The sequence below is a fragment of the Leptodactylus fuscus genome, chromosome 7 (genome assembly GCF_031893055.1).
Source record: "Leptodactylus fuscus isolate aLepFus1 chromosome 7, aLepFus1.hap2, whole genome shotgun sequence".
NCBI lineage: Eukaryota > Metazoa > Chordata > Amphibia > Anura > Leptodactylidae > Leptodactylus > Leptodactylus fuscus.
This window is the reverse complement of record NC_134271.1, coordinates 50,977,267-51,002,801: the sequence shown is the minus strand read 5'-3', so window position 1 is coordinate 51,002,801 and position 25,535 is coordinate 50,977,267. Positions and strand designations below refer to the sequence as shown.

The 25,535-nt window shown below is 40.9% G+C and overlaps 1 protein-coding gene across 2 annotated transcripts in view; it reads right to left on the bottom strand.

The window, feature by feature from the left end:
* Positions 1 to 25,535, bottom strand: part of CMIP (c-Maf inducing protein) — a 124,417-nt gene that overhangs the window by 63,977 nt on the left and 34,905 nt on the right. For both annotated transcript variants that reach the window (XM_075281912.1, XM_075281913.1), the window contains exon 2: positions 8,039 to 8,164. In XM_075281912.1, the coding sequence (XP_075138013.1) occupies positions 8,039 to 8,164 (126 nt within the window). The remainder of the gene's footprint in view (positions 1 to 8,038; positions 8,165 to 25,535) is intronic.

The following is a 25,535-nucleotide window of genomic DNA, read 5'->3' as shown; positions in this document are numbered from 1 at the left end:
ATGAAGGCAATAACTCTCCTTTATCATGGTGGGCACAGCCCACCTCCATAATCTCATTCAGTTCATATTTATTTCCTGGAATCTCCTCGCAGGTAAATATCAGCTCTTCCTGCTCTGGACACATTAGTGGCCTCCAGGCAGACTTGGTGTGGTGTACAAATAACAATGGTTCTTTAGTATCTGCTTCCTGCAGTGTATGTCAATATTTGCTCCATGCTGGGTACACATTTAATCAGGGCAGCAAAGTCTGTTATTGAAAATGAACAATACAGCCTTTTTTTTTCCAGCGACAACAATTGATGAGGGAACAGCATCTCCGATCACAGGTTCACATTATAGACCCAGTGTCCAAGTGATAAGTAAACCTGCTGGCTTGCCAAGGTGAGTTCGTTCTGCCTTTGGCACTTTCAATGTGTTCTGCCTCAAGAGTCAGTTAAAGAACCAAGGAACTGCTTTAAGGGGCCGAGCCTTAAAGTGCACCTCCATGGCTACACTGTACACATCATGGATAAGCTAATAGGCACAAGGATCTATTGGAATAGCAAAATGGCCACAAAAATCTAAGCTTAGAACGACAAAGGCCTTGAGGCCTTAGAAAACAGATAATGAAGAAGCTGGGATTTCTAAAATGCATGTTGTTTAGTTCCTGATATATAGAACAAATACAAGTTTAAAGGGCTTTTCTACAACTTAAAGATTTATAGCCTATCTTAAAGGGGTTGTCCACTTTCAGACCAATATCGAGAGACAAATGTTATTGTTGCGTAATAAAAGTTGTACAATTTTCCAGTATACCCTCTATATAAATCCCTCACAGTTTTCTAGATCTCTGCTTGCTGTTGTTCCTTCTGCTTACATTTAGTGGATGAATTTCTGACCACAGTCATGTGATATACAGTCCATGGTCATGTGATATACAGTCCATGGTCATGTGATATACAGTCAATAGTCATGTGATGGACACACAGGTGCACAGCCCATTATAGTCTCAGCCCAGTAATCAGACCTCTGCCTGGTAATCAGCTGTGCACCTGTGTGTCCATCACATGACCATGGACTGTATATCACATGACCATGGACTGTATATCACATGACCATGGGCTGTATATCCCATGACCATGGGCTGTAAATCCCATGACCATGGACTGTAAATCACATGACCATGGACTGTAAATCACATGACCATGGGCTGTATATCACATGACCATGGGCTGTATATCACATGACCATGGGCTGTATATCACATGACCATGGACTGTATATCACATGACCATGGACTGTAAATCACATGACCATGGACTGTAAATCACATGACCATGGGCTGTAAATCACATGACCATGGGCTGTAAATCACATGACCATGGGCTGTAAATCACATGACCATGGACTGTATATCACATAACCATGGACTGTATATCACATGACCATGGGCTGTAAATCACATGAGCATGGACTGTATATCACATGACCATGGACTGTATATCACATGACCATGGACTGTAAATCACATGACCATGGGCTGTATATCACATGACCATGGGCTGTATATCACATGACCATGGACTGTATATCACATGACCATGGACTGTAAATCACATGACCATGGACTGTAAATCACATGACCATGGACTGTAAATCACATGACCATGGACTGTATATCACATGACCATGGACTGTAAATCACATGACCATGGACTGTATATCACATGACCATGGACTGTAAATCACATGACCATGGTCAGACTTTTATCCATTTGAAATAACAGAATGAATGACAGCAAGCCGAAATCTAGAAAACAGTGAGGAATAGATACAGAAAATATACTGGAAAAGTTTATAATTTTTTATGACACAAACAAAAGATTTCTCTCTCAATATAGGTCTGAAAGTGGGCAATCCCTTTAAGATCTAAGAAAAAGGGACCCAACTCAACACCCCACTGATCAGTTGATTGAAGGGGTGCGGTACTCCGGTGACAGCGGTGTCTCTCGATCAATGGTTACCAAGCACACTGCTGTATCCATTTACGTGAATGGGACTGAGCTGCTTAGTCGCAGCCACATCTAAAAAGTATAAACAATTTGCCGCAGTCCATAAAATCAGCAGATTAGTGGATGCACTGAGAGCCAGAGCTCAAGCAATCTAATATGGATGGCCTATCCCATGGCCAGATCCTCAGCTTCATAGTACTGAAGAACCAATTTCATTTTCGTCACCATTGACAAACCTGTACATCATTTAATAGGCACTGCTCCACCAATTCCAGCACAGTTGGAATTTTCTCTCCAGCCCCCACCATTCCCAAGCAATAAATGCGGTTAGCTTTGGTGCTTGATATGCCTGTAGTGTCAAAAGGGTGTTGTCTGGTAGGAGCAGGCAAGTGGTGCGATTCTAAGCTCTGACATTACCTGCCTCTGATTAGAGCTCTGCATCACACCCCTTGCCTGCTCCTGGCTGACACCGCCCACCTGACAGAGAACCTAATTAGCATATCATGCACCAAAATGAACAGCACTAATTGCTCAGGAACAGTGAGGGTCACAGAAAAAAATATTCCAATTGTGCTGGAATCAGTGGAGCGGTGGCCATTAAATGATGCACTGAGCTGGATTTGGCAGAGGGGGTGAAAGGTTTTGTTTGAAGATTATCATCTACTTGCTGAAAACAGAATTTCTGATGCAGTGAAGTCCGTCCATGTATGGCGTGGCCAGTTTAACCTGTCAATCTGGATTTTTCCATGTTAAACCCTGTAAATGCTTAGCACATCCATTAAGAAATAACTCCAATTCGAAAAAGCACTCTTTGACCTAAGGTGGTCTTACATGGTGAGGTCCCATAAGCACCTAATTTTACCTACAAAAACGCCGGCGGTTATATATATACCGCTGGCGGTTCCCTATTTGTATAATTGAAACAGAAACTGTGCGGACTGTTAAAAAAGCTCTGCCTAAAAAAACGCAAGGTGTTGCCGCCGTGGTTTTTCACTGTGGCACGCTATGTAGGCCTAACTCTAGGTTCCCACTTGTGCTCAAACACTGATGCTATAGTTTATGCACATAAACTAATTGTGTTATTTAAAGGGGTTGTTCACGTTTTCAGGTCTGCTTGGGGACCCTAAAAACAGAAACCGATTCTGCTCACAAAGCAGTTGACTACAGAAACCCGTGAATCCCTGCTTGCAGGACATTTCTTTAGTCGTCTGTAAGGAGCCTCCTTCACCACCATCATTCAGCCTGGTCACAATCACATGGCTACTTGATGCAGTGTGTACTGTCCATAATGATGTTGTAGGTGTCATATACGGCATAGATTACCTCCGTAATGATACCCTGCCTAAAGCCATGGAGGCCTTGTCGCTATTATATGCTGAGCACACCTCACATTAATAGTGTACAAGGCCAGTACTTCCATTACAGGGAGCGCATGATAAATGAAGGCTGGGAGGCGCGTGTACAAATGGCTCTTTATGTGTAAACTAAACAACATTGCCGGCTATTAGGAGACATTAACGCTCACCAAAAGATTTATCACCTGGGCGGCCAAAGAGTATTGTAATTTTTAACTAGCGCAAAGAAGCGTTGCACATTAGGTGTTCATTGTGCTGAATGAGGCAGAAATCTCCGATTCTCCTCCGTCCCAGTTGTCCCTATGGAAAGAGGATTTCCGGAGAGTTTGTCACTGAGGTGTTAATGCGGGGCCCCTATAAAAACCTACTTCATGCTGAATTTGCTTACATCTAAGTGTAATGGCTTCCATCCAAAACTAGTCAGTGAGGGGAATCTTGGTGTGACAAAGTACACAGAGATAATACAGTAAAACGTTCCGGGCTGGTGACCCATTTGTGTGTTTTTAGTATCTTGTTACTCCTAGGACCAACATAAGCTTAAATATAGTAGGGGCGGCCGGTTTGTCTGCTAAACCAAAAATAATACAGACTTTAAACTGCACTGCTATAGTGTACAGACATGAGCACACGGCATTGCTTGGACCTTATCTGCACATGCTTCTATTACAGACTTAACACGAAGTCTCCATGCAATGCTATATACTCCATGAATAGCATCTAGAGGACAATAGTGCTATAATATGGCATGTGATGCAGGATGTCCTGATTTAGTCTTTTTTTCTATTGATTTTGTGTGTATCCACGTAAAATTGGCACAAGTATATAGTTTGGACACATAAAAGTCTTTGGTTATTATATTCAAGGGTTGTGTGACATGGTCCCTGTATAGGACTATGGACATGCCTTTCTCTGAACTAGCTGAACAATAAATCAATCAAAATGAAATTAAATTTGCCATTGAAAAGAACTGCTAATTTTCATCAGAATCGCGAAATTAAAGTCATCCCCCTCCTCGATGGCTTTTTCCTCCTGCCACATGCCTTGATCATAGTTTCTTTACCGTAGTCAATAGTTGGGTGGTTGGACAAGGAAGCCTTGTCAGATATGTCCGATTCCTTCTCTGTGAACTTTTTGTTAGCTATTTCTAAAGGCATCATGGACATCCCATAGCAAAAACCATCTGGTTTCCGCCATGGGTTATATCCCTGCGGGTGGTTCGGTTTGTAAACTCTGTACTGCAATGGGCATGAAATAGACCTGTTGTGGATTTCAGCAGTGACTATTTGTATAAATCCCATCCACCACACTGGTACCAAACATCACAGGAGGCTGGCAACTGGCAATTATGCAGGCTAACCTGCTGTGACTACGCCTCGTGTGGTCTCGGCCTCAAGAAAAACAAGAAATTTAAGATTAAAATTGAAAACCACCATAACCTTAAAAATGAATTATTTTTAGGCACCCTGAACTAAGCAAGATTACGTTCCCACTACCATTATTAATGTCCTTTATGTGTGACAAATGAATGTAAATAACATGATGGACTTTGTCTTCCATCATTTATGTTTTTAATGCATGCAGGACTTCTTCCATTAGACAAGTAAAAGACATATATGCGGCCGTACACGTGACAGAGGGCTAACAAATGTACCTAATACTCTGTTATCCTTTAGTGATCCCACTGCTAGTAAATGATGGGTAGACTACAGATTACAGCTCAGGAGGACCAAGCAGTGGGACACCTTGAGTTCAGTGTAAGGATGGAGGACCAGGACTTAAAGCGAGCCTGTCAGGTCTCAAACATCTCCCAAACCGATAAATGTCTCATGTAGGGACCTTCAATAGGAGAAACATACATCTGGCCTCAGACAGATGATAATCATCTTTATAGGGCCATGCAAATCAGTCTAGAAGGAAGGTCTGATTTGACATTTGCAAATATATGTGCCCAACATGTTCTCCATAATCCTACCGAACATTTTAAGCCTTTGTCTGCATCACAGTTCCCTGTTGGTATTTATAGTTAATCAGGCCCCGCCCTCAATGGACTTTCAAACTGATTTGCATATCCATAAAAACATGAATAGCTCTGCATTATTTCATTGGTTTGTAGCCACAAGGATATGTTTTTACTAATATTAAAGGATGGCGCTGTTATTGGGGGGGGGGCTTTTGGATCTACTGTTGAAAAGATTAAAGTGAACAACCCCTTTAAATGACACAATTAGTTTAGATGCATAAACTATAGCATCAAAGTGTTTTCAGTGATATTTTATGACACCAAGTGGCTTCTGTCTTCTGGGATCACTAGTAATGACTTGATCAGGCCAGTTTTAGGATATATTCACATGGTGTAGTCAAATTGCGGTTTAGAATCTCCAATATGACAGCACCCCATGAATACACCTTAAGTCTGGTTTGCATATTGGGTCTGTACTCCCATTACCAGCTGGCTGCTTTTCCATTGGAAGGGGGGTATAAAATAGTCCCTTTCCCTGGAAATATGGGAATCCCAACATCAAGTCAAATCTTTTCCCCATTACGATATTTTACAAACTCTTTCCCTTGTCAGTGATCAATATTTCAGATACATGGATATTTCTCACTCTTTTTTTTTTTTTTTTGCTTTTATTTAATAATATTTTTACATTTTAATATTTTTTCATCTTTCTTGTTTTCGCACTTTTTTTTTAACCTCACAATATAAACAACGGCTGAATTCACGACACGAGAGGATCACGGCTAAACAGAGACAAGTACAAGCCGGGCCTGTCCACCTGAAGCACACGACTGCATCTCCCATGACCCATAGCCAAGCTGCTGAACAAGCTACTGTGTATCCTCATTGTGCTTTCCAAAGGCTTCTCCCCTGTTTATTTTTCCATCTGGTTACCTGCTGATTATTAAGAGGAGGGGACGGGTAAAGCGGCACCACGTGCGTGTGCAAAACATTTACTCAGGGAAAATGAACTCCGCAATAATACCTTCTGGACTGAGTGTCCGATTAACCCCTGACTAGCCAGAGAGTCCTCCACACACTCTCTTTATAGAGGACCTTAAATGATATTTTTGCATTTTTTTATAAGCTTTGAAATTACTTACTCGAATTTTAAAGGAAATGTAGTGTTATGTAATGTAGTATAAATTCGTGTGCGAAAACACGTAGGCGTGGGAAATTATTTGCCAATAGAAAAAAAATTGCAGTATAAAGCTAGTAAATCCCTTTAATATAAGCTGCAAAAAGTATAATCACTACGTAATAAAAATGTTCTACAACTTTACCATTATCAAGATCTCTGCATGCTGTCAATGAATGAGAACATTCTTATTTTTGTAGATGATGAAAACCTGTACAGTTCCAATACCCAGGTCCTCAATATTAGATCTGTGAGGGTCCGATGGGGCTCCAGCAGATCAACTACACCAGGACATCACAGCTCCTGGTAAAGTTTAACATCTTAATCTGCACTGCTCACAAAGTGTATCAGCAGTATTAGGAACTGCACTGAATTCTATGGGATATTGCCCCAGTACCGAAAGCCACTGCTATGTATGTACTGCTCGCCATTGTATGGCAAGAGCGCAGCACGGCTCCCAGCAGGAAAACATTACCGGGAGCTACGCTGTCCAAGATCAGCAAACCTGCATGGGTCCCAGGTTTCAGACCTGACAGATCTATTTATTTATTATTTATTATGCTTACTTATATACTTACTTATATTATCTAATATTGTTGACCCATCCTAAAGAAAGACCATCAATAGTAGAAAGTGGATAATCTGTTTAATATTTCTTCTACTGTTATTAATCATAAGAAAGAAATTGCATGCTAAGTTTTGACAAAAAAACCTGTATTTCTGCAATGAAGGGCCTCAGCTTTAGATTGTTTAGTCTATACGACAGCTATTAGTTGCACCTCTATGATAGATCGATCGATCGATCGATCGATAGATAGATAGATAGACAGACAGACAGAATAGTGCATAGGCTTGGCAGCAGTTATGGAAATGAATATATTTGTATGTATTTATGTTGTAAGTTATGTTTTTTGCATGTATTTAGGGATGTTTTATGGAGATCATCATTCATATCGTTCACAATTTTTAGTGGTTAAATTGAAAAAAAAAAAAAAAAAAAAAAAAAAAACACAACCAAAAAACCCCCCAAAACACCTCTTTCTATGTTGGCTGCTGATGAAGCAGATACTTGGGCAAAGCTCAAGGCTGTGTTTGGTGGATACCATGAGGATTTTACAGATTTTATTGTGAAATATGTGATTTTAATATAGGTTTGTAAGGATAAGAAATACCATTACAGGTAGAAGGTTCTGCTACACTATGGTACAGCTGAAGGGCTTATTCATAGAAGAAATGCTGCTTTGTATTCCTGGAGCCTTTGGAGGGTTGGAACTTCTGCCTGACGTTACCAATGTGAACACTGGTCAAGCTCAACAGTATTTTTGTTTACTCTACCAGACATCTCTTTCCCCTTTAGCTGGCCTCTGCACAGTCTATTTGGCTGTTCCAAGGCTAAAGCTCAGAACACCAAACAGAGATATATGTATATTTATTTAAAAAAAAAAATTAAAACACGAAAACATAGAAAAACCTAAAAACATCTGAGCACTTAACAGTGGCCATTCACAACACTAAATCTTATAGGTCATATCACAAAATCCAAGGTTTACTATACCTGGAGTAGGACTGTCCCTCCTGAAAAGGTTAGTTGTAAACAGTATTTTGGGGCATTCTCCCAAGACAGCAGTTGGACATCCTCAATAGCGCTGTATGACATGCTATTTTCCATGTACCCTGTAGGCTGGAAACAGAAAAACATATGTTATTATTCACATTAAGTCATTATAGCACTACATGGAAAATACTGGCAATAAGAACTTTCACAGACACTAACAGAAGGAACAAAAGTTAAGTAGTAAGTTGGGCCCTCGGCTATCCAGATCCTTAAAGTGGTTGTACAGTTTCAGCAAAGAAATGATACTTTTTGTATAATGACAATTTTCAAATATATATTTTCTGTATTAATTCCTCAAGGATTTCTAGATCTCTCTCTATTCATTCTGCTTACTTCTAGAGGATAGAAATCAGTCCATGGTCATGTGATGAACACACAGGTGTACAGCTCATAACCATCACAGTCATCGGACATCTGCTTAGTAACGAGCTGTGCACCTGTGTGTTCATCACATGACCATGGACTGGACATCACATGACCATGGACTGGACATCACATGACCATGGACTGGACATCACATGACCATGGACTGGACATCACATGACCATGGACTGGACATCACATGACCATGGACTGGACATCACATGACCATGGACTGGACATCACATGACCATGGACTGGACATCACATGACCATGGACTGGACATCACATGACCATGGACTGGACATCACATGACCATGGACTGATTTGTGCCCACTGAAAGTAAAACAATAAATGACATAAGCAAAGATGTAGAAAACCATTGGAATTAATATGGAAATTATATTCTAAAATTGTGTAACTTCTATTTATACAAACAACAACAATTATTTGATGAAACTGGACCACTCCTTTAAAAGGGGTAACCCCATCCCATACAGTTATGGTATATTACTTCATAATGGGTGGCCACAAGTGTCTCCATACAGCTGAAAACAGTAAAGGCCCCTTCACTGTCTAGGTCATAAAGCGGAGGCGTATTGTAGCGCTACAGAACTACTTTATGAGATGGGAATAAACTTTTCATAGTGAGAGTCAAACTTGCCATGTTGAGAAATCAGATAATATTCACACTTATACCCCTATAACCATAAGTCTCACCTTTAGCTTGGCATTTAGGTAAGCCTATGTTTTGTCTTTACCTTCTAGCACAGGCCTGTCTACTGTACTATTAATCTTCTTATAAATTGTTCTTAATTTTATGACCAAATCGTGGCTATAGACAGGGATATATCAGTGTTGATATATGGTCTTATATGCCAAAAACAAAGGTTTTCCTAAAATGTATGGGAATTGTTAAGTGGTCAGACCTAAGAGTATCACACGAAAGGCTGGTCTTACAGAGTTAAACGAGAAAATTCTGGGTTCCTACTGTCATTGCTAGCGTGTACTTAGGGCCTTACTATATACTGCTAGTACACTGAACAGTATATAACAGTATATAATAAGCTTCTCCTAGAATTTCATCATTTGCTAATGCTATGAATCGGGATCAGAAAAACAGAGCTCCGATCAATGCAATTAATATTAGGAAATGAATCAACACAGAATCTTCTGGATTATTAGCGGTTATGAACGGAATCTTCCTGTATACACACATGTATCCCATAATAATGAATATATTCAGCCTGACACAACTCTGCGGCCATCTGCAGCTGCTGGCCTTGGTTCTGGATAGGAATACGCTGTCAGCGCTGTAGACACGAAAGTCGCCATGGTAGCTACACTCAGAAATGTGACTCAGAGAGTGGCTTCACTTCAAGCTTATGTGCACTTGAGCTATGCAAGGATCTTCAAAGGCAGCTGCACCATGTGTGTAGAGTGGATCACAGCACACAGCAGCCAGTCTTAAACTCGTCTGTACTGTACTTAAGTTACAAGACGGTAATTTAATACGCGCTTACGCAAACGCTGCCGTCCACCACAATCCAGGGCTTGGCGTGGACTTAGGCTCAGGAACTCGCAGGAGTCAAGCAGAGGACATATGGCTGTTTATGATGATTTACTAAGCACATGTTTGTGTGAAAGGCGTTCTGTGTAATACATATTTCTCTTGGCACCGTTGCTTGGTGACATCAAAACAACTTTCTAACTACAAGCAAGGGCCTCTTCTTCTGGAGTTACGAATCTCACACCGAGCTGTGTACATATAGTCAAAAAAATGTGCAAAAAACCATAAAATGTTTATAGCATCAACTAGAGTACATACACGTGATAGAAAAAAGCCATGCACATCTGGTTAAAAAAAATAATTCAGTTTAGCAGGTTTTTTTATATAGTTCGGGGGAAAAAAAAATCAGGAGGGTGAAAAGAACAGCCATATTGGAAAGACTTGTGTTCAGATATTTCTAAGTTTATACAAACTCTACTTCAAGACGAACATCCACCACCTTCGCCAACCCTAACTCTTTGCATCTTTCAATTAGAACCATACCATTAATCCCAGGGCTTTTCTCTCTCTAGTCTTCACCAGAGATGACAAAGGCTAGAGGAAAGGTGTCATGTGGGCGGTGCTTGTCATTCTGCTTCTACCTAGGACTGCCCACCTGACAGTACAGAACATAATTATGCTGAAACTAAAAGAAAAGACTGCTTGGGAACAATGGAGGCTAGAGAAAAACAATTCAATTGTGCCAAAATCAGTGGATCGGCATTTCCTTGTGGTTTATTGGAGGTGATGAAAGGTCATCCTCTTTAGGCTAAGGCCTTATGTAGCATCCCAAGGGAAACCCGTAGCAGCAACGCATTGGGGTTCTGAAATTTCCCCACTGTGGGACTATTAAAGGATTATCTTATCTTCTTCTTGCAATGCTTAGCACAGAAAGTTCACAGAGGTTTTCTTTGTGTACTTTCTGCTTCAATTATACCTATAGGGAAACCTTTGACATTCCATAGGTATAATTGACATTCTGCGATTTCTAAAATCACAGCGTGTCCGCTGCGCATATTTTATCGCAAAGTGGGGATGGGATTTGCTACAATCCTATCAACTTAGCGGTGATTGTAAAATACTGTGATTTTTCCGCGGTATTTATGCCACGTGAGGCTTCATAGAGGATTATGAGATCAGAAAAAGTGTCTGCTTCAGTTTCCGGAAACCGCTCTAGTCTAATTCATAGGCATCTATAGAGTTGCAATGTCAGACACAGCTCATGGGTTGCATGGTACCGGTTTTATGTTTGCTTCTTTTTTATGAAAATCCTATAAACCCATTATCTATACAACACTTTACACCATTTTTATAGCCGGTGGAAAACAGTCTTTTTCCTTCAGATTTTATGTACGTCTATGTCTAGAGAGTTTACAGCACATTTTGTAAGCTCTTGGCAGCATACCATATTTATATTACTAGTGAGAGAAGTTGTTTGGCTGTATAGTTCCTACTGTAGATAGCATTTAGTGACGACAGCTTCATAAAGCAGACGTTGGTTTCTACATTTCCACGTAATACTTCCCTCACAGCATTGACTTATGAGCTGTTGTTATATGTCGGATGTTTACACGGTTACAAATAGCATACCTAATTCTTATGATTTTATAGGCATATCTGGATAAGCTACCGTATATACTCGAGTATAAGCCGACCCAAATATAAGCCGACCCCCCTAATTTTACCACAAAAAACTGGGAAAACTTATTGACTCGAGTACAAGCCTAGGGGGGGAAATGCAGCAGCTACTGGAAAATTTCAAAAATTAAAATGGTCGGAGTTTTTGGGTGCAGTAGACCCTGAGGAAGGGGAGGGGGTGTTTTGGTTGTCTGTCTGTCCCTTCCCTGAGCTTGAGGACTGTTCCCCCCCCCCCATTTGGAATTCACCCTGGCTGAATATAGCGTATCTGCAGTGCTCCTATTAACCCCTTCCCGACGGAATATGAGCACTGCAGATACCCTATACTTAGCCTGGATGTAGTCAGGCTGAATTACAAGTGTGTGTGTGTGGGGGGGGCAGTTAGACAACTTTTTTTCCCACTACGGCATTTACCGTACAGGAAAAATATATAGAGCGGGCGTTTTTGGACACAGGGATAACTAACGTGTATGTGTTTCACAGTGTTAGCAGTATTAGTTTTATATGTGTTCTAGGGAAAGGGGGAGAATTTGAATTTTTAATACTTTTTATTTACTAATACTTTATTTATTTATTTATTTTACTTCTATTTATTTATTTTTTTGCATTTATTAGACCCTCTAGCACTTCTGCCGGCGGCCGGCCGCAGTTCCTATCTAAAGGATCGCACTTGAGAGAGCGGTCGCGCCCACTCCCTCCTCCCTCCAGCAGCATGGCGGCACCTGCCCAGACCCCTCGTACCGGGACATCGTAGAGCGTCTCCACTGTAATACTTACAGCGGAGATGTCCTAACTCCCCATGTGTGCAATCTCTGATTGCAGGGAGCTCCAACATTACCACTGTATAAGTTACAGCGGAGGTGCCGGTTGGTATGGTGACCACTCTGAAGCAGAGCAGCACCATTATAGTTACAGACCCGACATCTGGACCCGGCATACAGACACCAAGGCGGGTGCCGGGCCGCAGCATTGCCACGCTCATAGCAGGAGCGTAGGGATGCTGTCAATTTCAAACTGCAGAAGTACTTACGGTACTTCTGCTAGCAGGCCCGGAACACAGATACACGCCGGGTGCAGGCCTGAGCTTACGTGGCCTCGTCACCCTGCGTGTGATGGAGTGGGGGGGGGGGGGCAGGCTCTGTATTCCGGGCCTGCTAGCTGAAGTACCGTAAGTACTTCTGCAGTTTGAAATGAGCAGCATCGCTACGCTCCTGCTATGAGCGTGGTGATGCTGCGGCCCGGCGCCCATCCCGGTGTTTGCCAGGTCCAGATGCCGGGTCAGTAACTATGATATTGCTGAATTACCGTAATGACCCGAGTATAAGCCGAGGCGGACTTTTTCAGCACAAAAACTGTGCTGAAAAACTTGGCTTATACTCGAGTATATACACGGTAATATATTAAAGAAAGAAAAGGTGATGGTCACAGACATCCACAGGGTTAGACAAGCAGCGTACAGATGTCACTTGAGCTACTTTGCCTGGTCCATGTATCCCCTACAGCATACGAGGCAGCACCCATAGAAACTGACACTTCTACTACAACCAGTGACTCATCTCTAATATCTATGGCAAACAGCTATTGTTCCTGAACCCCAAATGGAAGATGATCCAAGATCAGAGGTGTTTAATGTCTCCCTTATGAACAAAGTATATAGCATATTGAAATTCAACGCGTCTGCTCCTTATTATCTGGAACATAAAACGAGAGAAGATTTTCCAATACACATTAGCTGGTCGATCAGTCTGCACCAGGATGAGGCCACTCTTTCCCATAGATTCTGACCGGAGAGCCACGTGTGGACATGGTCACTCCATCTATTACATGGTCGGCCATTTAAACAACTATTTAATACTACATCTTCCCTGTATTGGCTGCTGTATCTTTGCCCTCAATATTCTGCCGTCATATCAGAAGGATTGTTTCTTTGCATAGTCCTTTACGATATTTCATTACTAGAATAAGCAATTGTCATTTTGGACACATCCTCCTAGTGTCTGACTGTGGGGGAGGTTTCACTTGAGAAAGTCTTCAGTCCAGTACGACCATAGATCATACTTTTAGGGATTGACACTTCTATATGACTACAGTGATACTGAAGTGTATTTAACAGTGCCATGATATTTATATTTATTTTTTTTATCTGAAATATATACAGTTTATAAAAAAAAAAAAATTGCTGTAAGGTGTATATAGCATTTAACTCCCTTATTTTCACATTAGTAGCAGGGACATAGGAGGGGTTGGTATAATCACATTCCCTTTAACCATACGTCATTTTTTTTCTTCTTCATCTTGTTATTAAATAAATTGCCAGAGAAGCAAATTTCATTAATACAAGATGACGGCGTTCACTTCCGCAGTGAAAATAATTCACACTGTTCATCTTGTCACTCCGAAAACAGATTATTTGGAATGAATCACTGCTGACTGAACAGGGCCGAGGAGTCAGGGCTCAGAGATTCGGCATCCTGCTTATGAGGCTGACACCCACATAAACCAATATGATTTGTTTGCATCATCATGGTGTGGGCATGCTAGGAGATTTTCATGTGTGGCACAGGAAATCTAGACTGCCAGGTGAGGCATCTGATCTGCATTACTCATGATATATTATATCTATGGTCAGCAGGCATCTGGCACTGGGGAAAGCTGGATCTTACATGGTCTATTGCGCATGTATACTATCCTATACATTAGGACTGAGCCATCATTCCTACATAGAAAACTTGGTTTAATTCTGATACTGCACTGGTTTCTAGGAAAGAAGAATGGAAACCAATGGTCAAATCATTTTGGTCTGATCCTATAGGACAATAACAAACATTTGTAATGCGCTTTCCTTATGGAGAATCAAAGCACTGGAAGCATGGTAGGAGAGATAGTGGCTTCCATACAGGCACCCATCCCCAACACCCATAAGTGGGAGGAAACCAAAGTACCCACGAAAGCACGGGGAAAATATACAAACTCCTTGCAGATGTGGTGCTTGGCCGGATTCGAACCCAGGACCCTAGTGTAAGGTAACAGTGCTAACCACTGAGCCACTGTGCTGCCCTATGCGGAAACTCTACCAGAGACAGGCCGTTCATTAATGAATTATCTGCTGGATTTGCATTCAGGTTTAGCCTGTATGAGCCACAACGGTATCACATCTTTGATATCATGCCTTCTAGTTATGTACACTTTGTATAAGGAACATTATATTAAGAGTGGTTGGTATCTTTCTCATCTTTTCTCAGAAAACTGATCTGACATGTAAAAATTTGCCTGCCAATCACAATGATAGTAGTATGTCTATGTATCCCGGAAAGACAACTCTACCATAAGGAATTGGGAGGATCTAACATAATATAAGAAAGACTAAAGTGGTTCTATCCAATGAAATCCTAGACAACTATCTGCATGTAAATGACAAATCTCATCATCTTAGTCTGACTGACTAGAAAACCAGTGATTAAAGGGGGTTGTCCACTTACAGTAAAGAAATGTTATGGTTTTTATAGCGAAAAATTCTTCAAATTTCCAATATACTTTCTGTATCACTTCTTTACAGTTTTCTAGATCTCTGCTTACTGTCATTCTTAATTTACTTTAGTGGATAAAAATCAGTCCATGATCATGTGATATACAGTCCATGATCATGTGATATACAGTCCATGGTCATGTGATAGACACACAGGTGCACAGCACATTACCAGGCAGATGACCGATTACTGTGCACCTATGTGTCCATCACATGACCATGTACTGTCTATCACATGACCATGTACTGTCTATCACATGACCATACACTGTCTATCACATGACCATACACTGATTTTGATTCATTGGAAATAACCAATGAAAGGCGGCATGCATAAAACTGTGATGAATGGATACATAAAGTATATAGGAAAATTGTATAACTTTTCAATATACAAACAACAATATTTATTTGCTAAAATTGGACAACCCCTTTACGGTATATATATATATATATACATCCATAGAGCTCCCAATCTAAGTCTGCAGCCATGATCCCAATGCTGCCCTGGCCATGAACAATCACTGACTTGACAGCAATGTCTCCAGATGATACAACGATCCCAACATGTGTACTATTATGTCTATTATGAAGAAAATATAGGAAGCAGCCAATAACACTTGATGACATGTATCCCCAGTGAAACAATAAGGATGCACAAAAGGAGATACAACCCGTTTACCCCCTGATTTTGGACGGAGGGCTGCCAGGTACCATTCTGCTATCTTTGGGGCGAGCTCCCTAGTGTAGTTGTCGATTAGGCGGTCTTTCGGTAAGTGTTATTAGGGCTGCAGGCAGAACCCCTCCCCTCCCCCACCCCAGCACCCAGTGAAATTGTTAAGCGCTCCTTATGTAAATGAATACAAGTCAGGGACCTGTCCCAAATAAAGAAGCAGGACCTGGTGGAAAAACAGGTCACAACTTATTTTCATATTTCCATTCCAAATCTCTTTGCCTATTCTGATATTTCACTTACTTTCCCCCAAAAGTCTACCATATGTAAAGCTGAGGTCCAGACATGGGCTGAAAGCAACACGTACCAAGTGATTTCCCTAGGACTTAACATCCCCTATGAAAATACTAGCAATTCTATCTTAATAAGCAAATTAGATATTATACACGTTCCACATTTTCCAAATCCGAGCCTCTTTGAATGATATGGAAGTACTGGCAATGTTGGAAAAAAAAAAACCACATCATTTTCTTAGCAAATTCTCATCTATTCCTACAGAGATGTAGAGTTACATAGCTAACCCCAAATGGCAGCCATTTCAGCGGTCACTCAGTTTTCACAGCAGTCCTGGCATTCTGTTCATGCAATTGATGACCTAAACTATAGGCAGTGGTGCAACATGAAGCTTCTGGGTCCCAATGCAAAATCTGTTCCAGGCCCCCCCCAACTATAATGCATCATTTATACTACTGATTCCCTCATATAGGGAAGAGACACCTTATCGACCACGAGGCTGCTGGGCGCAGATGCAACTGCACCCCCTCATGTTATAGATCCCACTGACAAATGCTGAATACTAGGCTGCAGTGCAGATTGCTATCTACTAGGATATTTTTGGTTATCTTTATATGTACATAAAAGCAGAGGAAGTAAAACCACAAACTATTTCTACAAAAATCATTTTTATACCGAATGCAACAGATTGTCCTTTATACTGTAGAACATATCAACTTCATTTGCTTTTACTATTTTGCATGACATAATTGAGGTGAGACGCCCAATTCACATCTTATGTGTGTGTGTATGAATAAATAATGCCGTCATAGACTTACATAGAAATCAGGGTCTTCTGGCTGGTGCGCAAACCAGCAGGTCAGGCTGATGATCACACGACCAGCCGGGAAGAAACTATTTGGCGGCTGAATCCAGTGAATGGTCATTCACTTTACATTAGCATGCCATGTACTATAGGGCCCACTGCATAATATATTTGCGCGGAGTGGGGCTTTAAAATCACCGTCATACAGAGATATCAGTCAGGGAGTAGGACCGCCTACTGGACCCCAAACATCTGTGAAAGAATAGAACATGCTATTTCCAGCGCTGTTTTCATTGATCCCTCAATATATAAAACCGTTGGGTGTACACTCAGCTGTGAAAAAAAAGTGATCCTTGTGTCAGGCAACCCACCCTACCCCCGCCCGTATACTAGGTGTAACATACTCCACGTGTTTTCCATGAGCACTCAGCTGACAACCTATGTAACAAAGAATTGCGGATAATGTAGTTGGCTCTGAATGTGGAGCATTTTATTCATTTGCGCACCTCTACATCCTTGCTGGATGCAAATACGTGCAAATTTGTAGGTAAACTAAAAATATCCAAAAACTATCAAAATGACATCTGACAAGCAAATGATATACAAATGATTCCAGTGCGGCCATCTTTGTGGTACAGACATTTATATATTAGACAGTATGAAAATGACACGTATCTTGGTGGTAAATGATACAACTCTGTTCCCCGGCCTCCAGCTCCCCCTCCTCTGCGGTATTCTCTGCAAGCAACTGTACAGTCACAGTAAACCACTTTTACGTAGTGAGGTTAGAAACAACCCCCCCCCCCCCCATGCAACTGCTCAGTCTAGCAAAGTAAATTTATCCCCCTCTCCCCAGCAACCTGGGCCTAATTCACACTGATCTCACATAATGTAATCCTAAAAGCTGCATGTGCGTAATATATAACGCTAAGGGATACTGTTATTCTAAGTAGAGTTCTTTCATTTCAGGGGGGATCTCTGGGCCTGTAATAAGGTTATAGTGGTTCGTGGGGGCATTCACATTTTACACTAGCTTTCACTGGCCCCTGCTGATCAGCACAGCATGCATTCACTTGTCATGGCAGAACACAGTACCAATCTGTGTCAGTACAGAGGTATTACTATGGTACACGCTCGGCAGCTGTGTGAGCGACCATGATGGGGACAGTACTGTAGCGTCACCATCTAAATAAGAAAGTTTCTATTTACAGACAGCAATGGCGGAGAATGTTATAGATCTTCTCAGTATGTAATAATTATTTCTCAGTTACATTAATTCCTTACAATGATGATATCAGATCACTTTACCTTGGCAATGGCCAGAGCCTGTCATTGCATCAGATTCAATATAATATGCTTAGATACCTGCAGCCAACCCCAACAATGCACGGGATACACTGAATGAACATTAATAACGCTGCCATATAGCATTTGGCAATAGGATCATTTTACCGTAACACATTGATGAACTGCTATGCTATGCTATATTCACACAGGTATGTGTCAGTACTTACAGAGTCTGTAACATTTTGTTCATAATCAGGTTGAATAGATAGTAAAAACTGTTGGAAAGTTTACTAAAGTGCCTTTGCTTACTACTTATAAACTAGGGGTACAACATACAGAACCTACCAGCCGGGATTAAGATATATAACATATGCACACATTACCATAAATACACTAAAAACTCACAAAAAACACTGTGTAAAGTCTGACTATTGACAGCTGGTTGTTGAGAATTCCAGGATGTGAGGCAGCGGGTAGCATGTAACAGTCCATTTACACCAGGAATGTGGATGTGTCCGAACCGTCTGTCTAATAGCATTGTTGCGGTCAAAGCCTGGCGGAGTGGATGCTATATGCAACGTGGAGAAGTGGCCAGATCTCACAGTACAGCTACAGTGTGAATGGGGCTAGAGATTGGGAACCTACAAGTCACATATCATAGGCAGTGCAGTTCTCATGGATATAGACAAATATATCCTAAGATACTTGAAGGGATTTACACAAACAGTGCCACCCTTGTCCAGGAGATGTATCTGGTACTGCAAAATTCAAGGGAAGTCCCCAAGTTGCAATACCATATACGACCACAAGGTAAGACTATTTGTGTAGAGAAAAGGCAGACATTTCTTCAAATAAACTTTGGCTCTGGACTCAGCGTGACATACAACAGCCGGACCCCAGTGGAGAACCACTTGAAGAAGGACAACCACGTCAGTCACTGGCTATTATCCATTTAAATATATAATGTAGGCGGCTGGACAATACTAGATCATCAGATGTGTCTGCACACAGAATGATTCAGGTGTTGCTTGCTTCATGATGTCCTACTTCTGAAAAAGCATGACTCATAAATGACTTAGAATGATACAGAGACTTTTATCATCCACATCTACCTATATATATCCTTCCTGTACAGAGACTGTATTCATTCACAACGCTCCATGCCTGTAAAATGGACAATATTGCAACACGTCAGTTACAAGGAAGACACCAAGCAGAACTGATTCACTGCAAGGCCTGAGGGGGTGTTACATCACAAAGGAAAAGAAGGGACTCAAAAAATAAAAGGAGTATACCAGAGTCATGTTCCACCTCTTAGGCCCTGCACTGGGTATAGGGTTTATCATAGTGTATTTGCCTATAAAATTCCTATAAAGGAGATGTATTGATCTTTGCTACTAATGTGCTCTACATTTTACAGCTGGCATTTGTGGTGGAAGCCGTGTCCTCGGGGATCCCTATGGGACAGTTGGATGTTTGGAGAAAAGTCCCATCACGCATATCAATAAAGTAAAAACCCACCTTGTGTTAAGGCCAAACGCTGCAGAAATTCTGTGTTTTTCTGCAATTTTTTTTTTACCTGTATTTCTGCAACATGTGATCCTAAACACACCATTACAATATTCTCTGGCACTTGTGGGCATTACGCAGACAACCCATTGATTCAGATAGAATTGGGGACCTAGTGATTGGTCCATGTTACGGGGATTCTTCTAACAAAAAATAATTGTCCAAAAAAAATCTACTGGGTTAAAAAATTGATGTATAAAAACATTATCTCGGCAGTGGCTGAACCAAGTCACTGAAGTTTAGGTCCCATTCAAGTGAATAGGAGCTGATCTGCAGTAACTTGGTCTGACCACTACACAGAGAACAGAGCTGTCGTCTTCCTGATGTCTGCTTATCAGCTGCTGAGAATAGATGATGAATGGGGGAGCTGGGAAGAAGATCTCCACCAATGGTTGTTGATACTGACAACCTACCATTAGGATATCTCATCAATATTATGAACCAATAAAACATCCCTTAAAATATTGATGACATATCCTAAAGATAAGTCATCATTACCAAGTCCGTAGCGTCTCAACACCTGCCTCCCCCACTGATCCTCTGTTCTCAGCAGCTGATACACAGAGAATGGAGCAGAAAGCAGACAGCACTGTTCTATTCACTTGAATGGGGGCTAAGCTGCAGTAGCTCAGTGGCCACTACACATAGAACGTAGCTTTGTGCTTCCTGGTGCACCAGCTGCTAAGAACAGCTGATCAGTGGCGGTACAGGGTGCCGAAATATAGGGTCAAAACGGACACAGATCTGCACCTATGGAGTCATTACAAGTCCAGATCACGTCATCTTTCAATCAACTTTATCTTACTCTCTACTCGCTGTATCTTGGCAATGGCTCCCCCACTATATAGAAGCACAAATAAACACACATGCTTTTATCATAATAATTACTGTACTGAAAATAATTTGGATACCCACTTCCTCTATGTCAAACTCTGGATCAACAATGGGTTCAACCCCAGCAAAGATTAACACACCACTTCCTTTATTTCACGTCTTTGTTCAACAGTCCCACAGTGAAAACAAGTGAGAACGCAGAACAGGAAGAAGAAAGATCAACTCATTCTACAAGCACGGAGAGAAGGTGCACGTCTGTGCCCCCCCAGTCTCCTCCCAAACTCCGCAAACTCCAGTCTTGGCCACTCACCAAGCAAGTCCCACGAGGCCTTTGGCAAGAGATATAGTTAAAGTGTTTGCATCTGGAGTGAGGCTGGTGACAGCAGACATTTTTATTGTCCACTACTTAAATATACTGAAATACCCTAAAAACCCAGATCGCCTTTATTGTATGAGCAAAAAATATCTAAACACAAGCAAGACATCCATATACTCAAAAGTGGAGCATGAGAGAAGACAGGGCAAGGAAGAAATTTTAGAAATCGAATGTACTCCTTTTTGTCTAGCGCCTGCCTTAATGTATGCATTGTCCTGAATGTGGAGCGGTGCCAAGTGCTTAGATTGTAGTGATAAAGCCTAGTTCGTAGAAACAGATTTGATGTTAACATATGTTCTACAGACCACCCTCTTCCATAGATCCTTCTAGAACTGCTACAACATCAGCTGAATATGTCTGAGGTAATCCTTCATCTCCGAGGTTTTACAAGCATTTTTTTTCTTGACTTCAGGAAGAAAATTTCACAAACAAAATCTCAATCTTCTCAAACTAAGGTTCAGCAATAGGATCATCACCTAGTTATGGTGGGAATTTTGGCTCCATGCACCCAATACAACCACATGGCTAGAACTAGAAATCAACCAAAGACAAAGAAGCAGGTCCTATTTGAAGAGTCCACCAAGAGTCGCCTTCAGTTGCTCAATAATAAATGCCCCTAAAGTCCTGTTTGTTGTGTAACTATTTCCAATGTCTTCCCTTATATTCCTGGCAACCTTTATACTATTCTAGGTAAGCTAAGCAACTGCTTGGTAAAGATAAAAGAAATAGGTTCTCCTTTGAGTAGTCTATCACCAGGTATGGTCCAACTGTTCCATCCTGATCTTCTCCTTTAATCTCAGATGAGAGATACAGCAATAAATGCCCGTATTTACCATTTGCTTTGCAATATTTTTTCTACGGCTTCCCTTGACAATCTTTATATTATTCTAGTACACAGTTCTGGATCCTACTGCCATTAGTTCAGACACAATAATAAAATGAATTACAAAACACTCCTACTTTGCAAACACCTACTCACCAATTGGTTATTTTTTTGCAACAGCACTGTATTTTTGTCCTGTGTAAGCTACGGGGTAAATTACTGCTTAAATTCTGTACAAAATGACCACAAAATCTATCCAACAGAAAAGGTTAGCAAGACACAAGGCCCACAAATGTCTCACTGTCCTTTATAAGCTACCGATGGAATAACGTCAAGCATATTTGGGTCTGGCACCTTGGCAACCTTTTCTGTTGGATGGATACTGTGGTCATTGCATAAGCATTGCATTTACTTTGTAATAGAGAACCTTTCCCACAGTGGGTTAAGGTTAGAATGACTCCTCCACGTGGCCTTCAAAAGCTGGTATGTATCATCAGTGCAATGTTTCTCTACACAATCCCCTCCCGAATTACTGAGAAAGGATACAGTGACGTAGACAGCTTGGAAGAATGGCATCACTGTGTAAGATTTACTGTTCTAGAGAAATCCTTCAGAATTTTGATTTCCTTCACTCTGTCCGCAAAAACCAAACATGTACTTAGTGCCAAAATACAAAACATGTAACACCAAGAACTTGATGTCTGAGCCCATGGGACAACATCATCAACATCTTAAAGACTTTGGTATAGAAAAAGAAAAATTCTAATACATTCTGGGTTGGGATTGGCAGAAACTGCATATAAATCTACTAATCCAGACTGGTGATTCTTCTGGAAATGTTACAGGTAGAACTGTGATCTTGGTGTCATATGAAAGCCAATCAGGATTGGCAGATGTTTATATTTTTTCATATTTTTGACAGCTTTACAAACAACATAGGCAGTATTGAGATTTCAATTTCAGAAACAAGGTAAAGAATAAAGAACGTTAGGATTTCACAAAAAGGAGCCAATTATAGACAGAAATGTTGATAGAAAATCAAATGTTGTTATTCAAAAGCACATGTAAAAGTGTTTGTTGCAAATTGCGACTTTTCCGCACCATAATCTATGGAGATTGTTACAGATTTTATTGCTAATTTTACCCCTCTAAGTGAAGCAGGTGAAGACTGTACAAATTTCTTAAGGACTACATATAAAGGTTTATTTAGTGGAAGACAGGATGCTCTTGGACTTTGACATATTGCAGCTACCATGAACAGAATGGATGGACACGGGCTTAGCAGATGGACATACAATATACATATTTGTGTAAATACTGATCATCCATGGATCATCTAGCGTAGCAGCTGTCACTTAGAATCAACCACAGTTGTAGAGCGGGTTGTTCTCTATAAAGGTGAATGAAAGAGAGGACAAAAATTAGCCCATTCCTACAAATATTTGTCCCAATGCTCAGAACCCACCAAAAACTTTTTAGTTTAATTATAAAACACTATTATGGCAAACACCCCATTAAAGTTCCTCAGTTCTTTCTGAATACACTACATGGACAAAAGTATCTGGACACCAACACATTTTAGCTAGAGACGCTTTTAGGACATCCCATTCTAAATCTATAGGCATTAATAAACAGCTTCCACACTTCTGGGGAGGCTTTCTACAAGATTTTGGATTGCATTTTGTGGTAATCTTTGCCCATTCATCCAATGGGCAAAGATGTAACACTTATTTTACACAAAAGGGCTCTGTACTAGTTCATCCCAAAGATGTTTGATAGGGTTGAGGTCAGGGAATTACATGGGCCAGTCAAGTTCTTCCATGACAAATTCACCCAAGCATGCCTTTGTGGACCTTGTTTTGTCTATTGGGACACAGTCATGCTGGAACAGAAAAGGGCCATCCTCGATTTTCACTATGTTGGGAGCATACAATGGTCCAATGAAGCTCCTATGTCCACACTTCTTGCTGATGTTAATGCCATAGGTGGATACCAACACTGCAGTGAGTGTTGGTTACTTTTATGCACCATTTGCCTCGGCACACAGCAACCCTGCTTTGCGGGTCCTAAACACTTCCATTTTTCAATAATGCCACTCTAGTTGGATAGATAGGAGAGAAGACATTTCACAAATTGCATATGCCAGTGGTGGCATCCTATTACAGTACCACACTGGAATTTAGTAAGCTCTTTAGAATGACCCATTCTTTCACAAATGTTTGTAGCGCCAGTCTGTATGGCAAAGGGATGGAACTAAATACCGGATTTCAATAACTAAGAGGTGTGGACCAATCCCTTTGTCCGTACTGTATGTTCTACGTCTCAGACCTCCCACCATTTTTTCATTTCATCTTTGACTTTGCTCTATTGACGTAATGAAAAATATAGAGGAAGAATACGGACAGGTGGTCTTATGATTCATCCCCAACGCAATGCATTGTTGTCCAGTGCTGGTGTGTACAGGGTTAAGTACAGGATACTCCACCCTGTGTACATACATGGCAAGTGTTCGGTGGCAGCTGACTGCGGCAGTTAACAGCTTGTACTGATATTGTTTTGTACAGGAAGAGAATTCATGCAGCCGCTATACTCCCCCTCAATAATTACCAGCAAGAAAACATCTTTAAGAAAAATAATACACAAGAAAAAGCAGAAATTTCAGTTGAGGGCAGAAATTTTTTAACCACAGAGAATCACTGCTTACTCACTCATGTCATGTACAGAAGTAATACCGTGTGAATATAGCACTAAACACACCGCTAGAGATGGTATGCCACTCAGCTTTACTAGATTTTTTTAAAAAAATAACGAAAAAAGGTAATGGTTCATTGCGTTGCTGATAAGAAAGTTGCATGACAGCCATTATGGGACCTGCAATGGTGGACACAATGTTGATGTTTCTAAGAAAACATGAAATGACTTAAAGTGTTCCCAATCCTTTATTAAAGTTTACAGAAATCGGAAGTACAGGGTCATTGTATGGTCATTGACTTGTATTTTGACATTTTATGCAGTTTTCCCTCTGCAGGCTCCACCCTTGAATTCTCAGTTCTCCAAGAGCTGGTGGGTGGATACGGTTATGATATCACCCATACACTACACACAGAAAGTAAAGAAGAATCTGCTCTATAACTCTTCACTCAGTCAGAGGCTACAACTGTATCATGTCAGATATAACAGGGAAGTACTGATGTGAATAAAGCACTCGGGTAGATAGAAACGCTAGGAGTCTCCACCTTCCTTCTTCTCACTCAGTTACTTCTCTCTCCTCCATGAAATTGTGTGAGAAGCATTTTTCTCTGCTAAGAAAATTGCAAAGTTTCCTACACGTTTGTTGATCATGTATCCCACTTAAAACTAAATCCTGAAAAGTCGGACAACAGAACAGAACGAATTGTATTATACTGTATAAAAAAACAAGTTAGGTTTAGTGTGTCTTTAAATGGATATTACTATCTATATACTGTATATACACATCCTTACATAATAAGGGTCACTATGATGCTAGCTGTTATTAGGTAGCAGATGCGGAGAGACAGGGGAATTATTCACAAACAGGACCTCAAAGTCCACTTGGTTATTTGCTCAACTCGCTTATCTAATACAATATGTTTTACATTTTGTTTGTTCCTTTTTTCCCTTTTTAACCCTGTCAGCACGTAAGGCATCTGGTTTAGATTTCTCGGACAGATTTTACGGAGA